Raw genomic sequence first — 3,041 nt, 5'->3', positions numbered from 1 at the left:
TTCTTAGTTTAAGATCACCAAATTTATTACTTAAATTGCAAAAATATTTATGGTGTCCGAGGAATAATTTTAATTTTTGAATTAAAATTGGAAAATTACATGAAAATCACAAAAATTCGTTTTATATTAAAGAGCGAACTATAGCCAATAGTAACGTCAGATCGAGAAACAATAAACCTGATTTTCGTAAGAAATATCAAAGAATATGGAAAGGAGTCTCTTTTGTCCAATTTGTTTAAATGAACTGAAGGATCCTCTTCGGACATCAGAATGTAAGCATGTCTTTTGTGGCTATTGCATTAAGAAATGGCTACAAGTAAAAACCTCATGTCCAATGGATCGAAATCCTATAGTTATCAAAGATTTGTCACCGTTATATTCATATAGTGACGAGAGACCAACATCACCGATTATTGAAAATCTCTTAGAATGCAACGGAATTTATTTTCACCCCAATAGAATTTGGAACAGGGGTTTCTTCTCTGGAAAACCAGCAAAATGTACAGCCTTGCATTGTGCTGCTAGAAAAGGCAATTTGGAAATTTGCAAACTACTAGTTTCAAAAGTTGCCACTGTAGATGTCTTAGATTCGGACAATAGAACAGCCTTATTTGATGCTGTGATTAAGAATCAAATACACGTGATTGAATATCTATTAGAGAGAGGGGCCAACCCAAATGCAAAGAATCATAAGTGTGTAACAGCCTTACATTTTGCTGCTTCGGAAGGCAATTTGAAGATTTGTCAAATACTAGTTTCAAAGGGTGCCACTGTAGATGTCTTAGATTCGGACAATATGACAGCCTTATTTTACGCAGCCAAAATGAATCAAACACACGTGATTGAATATCTATTAGAGAAAGGGGCCGACCCAAATTCAAAGAATCATAAGTGCAATACAGTCTTACATATTGCTGCTTTAAAAGGCAATTTGGAAATTTGTAAACTACTAGTTTCAAAGGGTGCCACTGTAGATGCCTTAGATTTGGACAATATGACAGCTTTACATTTTGCTGCTCAGGAAGGTAGTTTGAAGATTTGTCAACTACTAGTTTCAAAAGGTGCCACTGTAGATGCCTTAGATTCGGACAATATGACAGCCTTATTTTACGCAGCCAAAATGAATCAAACACACGTGATTGAATATCTATTAGAGAAAGGGGCCGACCCAAATTCAAAGAAACATAAGTGCAATACAGCCTTACATATTGCTGCTTCAAAAGGCAATTTGGAAATTTGCAAACTACTAGTTTCAAAGGGTGCCACTGTCGATGTCTTAGATTCGTACAATAGAACAGCCTTATTTTACGCAACCCAAATGAATCAAATACACGTGATTGAATATCTATTAGAGAAAGGGGCCGACCCAAATTCAAAGAATCATAAGTGCGTAACAGCCTTACATTTTGCTGCTTGGAAAGGCAACTTGGAGATTTGTCAACTACTAGTTTCAAAGGGTGCCACTGTAGATGCCTTAAATCCGGACAATATGACAGCCTTACATATTGCTGCTGGGAAAGGCAATTTGGATATTTGTCAACTACTAGTCTCAAAGGGTGCCGCTATAGATGCCGTAGATTCGAACAATAAGAACGCCTTATTTTACGCAGCAAAAATGAATCAAACACACGTGGTTGAATTTTTAGTAGAGAAACAGGTGGTCGGCCTATAGACAATGTGACAGCCTTTTTATACGCAGCGAAAATGGATCAAATACACATGATTGATTATATCTATTACAGAAAGGACCCAATCATAAGTCGGAAAATATGACAGCCTTGTTATACGCAGCGAAAATGGATCAAATACACGTTATTGATTATATCTATTAGAGAAAGGGCCCAACCCAAATGCAAAGAATCATAAGTACGTAACAGTCTTACATTTTACTGCTTGGCTAGAAAATTTGGAAATTTGTCAACTACTAGTTTCAAAGGGTGCCACTGTAGATGCCTTAGATTCGGACAATATGACAGCCTTATTTTACGCAGCCAAAATGAATCAAACACACGTGATTGAATATCTAGTAGAGAAACAGGAGGTCGGTCGGCCTGTTTCTCTAATAGAAAATGTGACAGCCTTTTTATACGCAGCGAAAATGGATCAAATACACATGATTGATTATATCTATTAGAGAAAGGGCCCAATCATAAGTCGGACAATATGACAGCCTTGTTATACGCAGCAAAAATGGATCAAATCCACGTTATTGATTATATCTATTAGAGAAAGGGCCCAACCCAAATGCAAAGAAACATAAGTACGTAACAGTCTTACATTTTACTGCTTGGCTAGAAAAGTTGGAAATTTGTCAACTACTAGTTTGAAAGGGTTCCACTATAGATGCTTTAGATTCGGACAATAACACAGCCTTACATATTGCTGCTTCAAAAGGCAATTTGGAGATTTGTCAACTACTAGTTTCAAAGGGTGCCACTGTAGATGCCTTAGATTTGGACAGTATGACAGCTTTACATTTTACTGCTTCAGAAGGCAATTTGGAGATTAGTCAACTACTAGTTTCAAAGGGTGCCACTATAGATCTCTTAGATTCTTACAATAATACAGCCTTATTTTAAGCAGCGAATCAAATACATGTGAAAGAATATTTATTAGAGAAAGTGGCTAACCCAAATGCAAAGAATCATAAAATAACCCACAACTCCCAAGAATAGATCAGATCAAACAAAAATTTCACTATTAAAACACTTTGCTCAAAACCCCAATATAGGAATTGCATCGATTCTTAGCTTGAGCCACAAGGAAATTATATTGGCTTAAAAATCCAGAAAAGTGGCAGTAACCACGATATTCTGCATATACGACATCTTTTTTTCTCTTTTTTTTCCCTCCTCAGGTCTCTAGGCACTGGAAAATCATAGAGAGTTGAATAATGGCTCATTTTAAATTGCTGCTTCAGAAGGCAATTCTGAGATTTGGCAACTTGCTAGTTTTAAAAGGTGGCACTATAGATGTGTTCAACCCAATTCAAAGGATAATACGGGCGTAACAGTCTTACAGTTTATTGCTTGGAAAGGCAA

General features: G+C 36.5%; 1 protein-coding gene across 1 annotated transcript; it reads left to right on the top strand.

Annotated features, from left to right (window-relative positions):
* The first annotated feature begins 205 nt into the window (after window positions 1-205).
* On the top strand, window positions 206-1,672 carry LOC136040004 (putative ankyrin repeat protein RF_0381). The gene has a single exon (XM_065724070.1). The coding sequence runs from the start codon at window positions 206-208 to the stop codon at window positions 1,670-1,672; it is 1,467 nt and encodes a 488-aa protein (XP_065580142.1).
* The last annotated feature ends 1,369 nt before the right edge of the window (window positions 1,673-3,041 follow it).

This window comes from Artemia franciscana, chromosome 20 (assembly GCF_032884065.1).
Source record: "Artemia franciscana chromosome 20, ASM3288406v1, whole genome shotgun sequence".
Lineage (NCBI taxonomy): Eukaryota > Metazoa > Arthropoda > Branchiopoda > Anostraca > Artemiidae > Artemia > Artemia franciscana.
The sequence above is the reverse complement of the archived record's forward strand: the minus strand, read 5'-3'. Positions and strand labels throughout refer to the sequence as shown.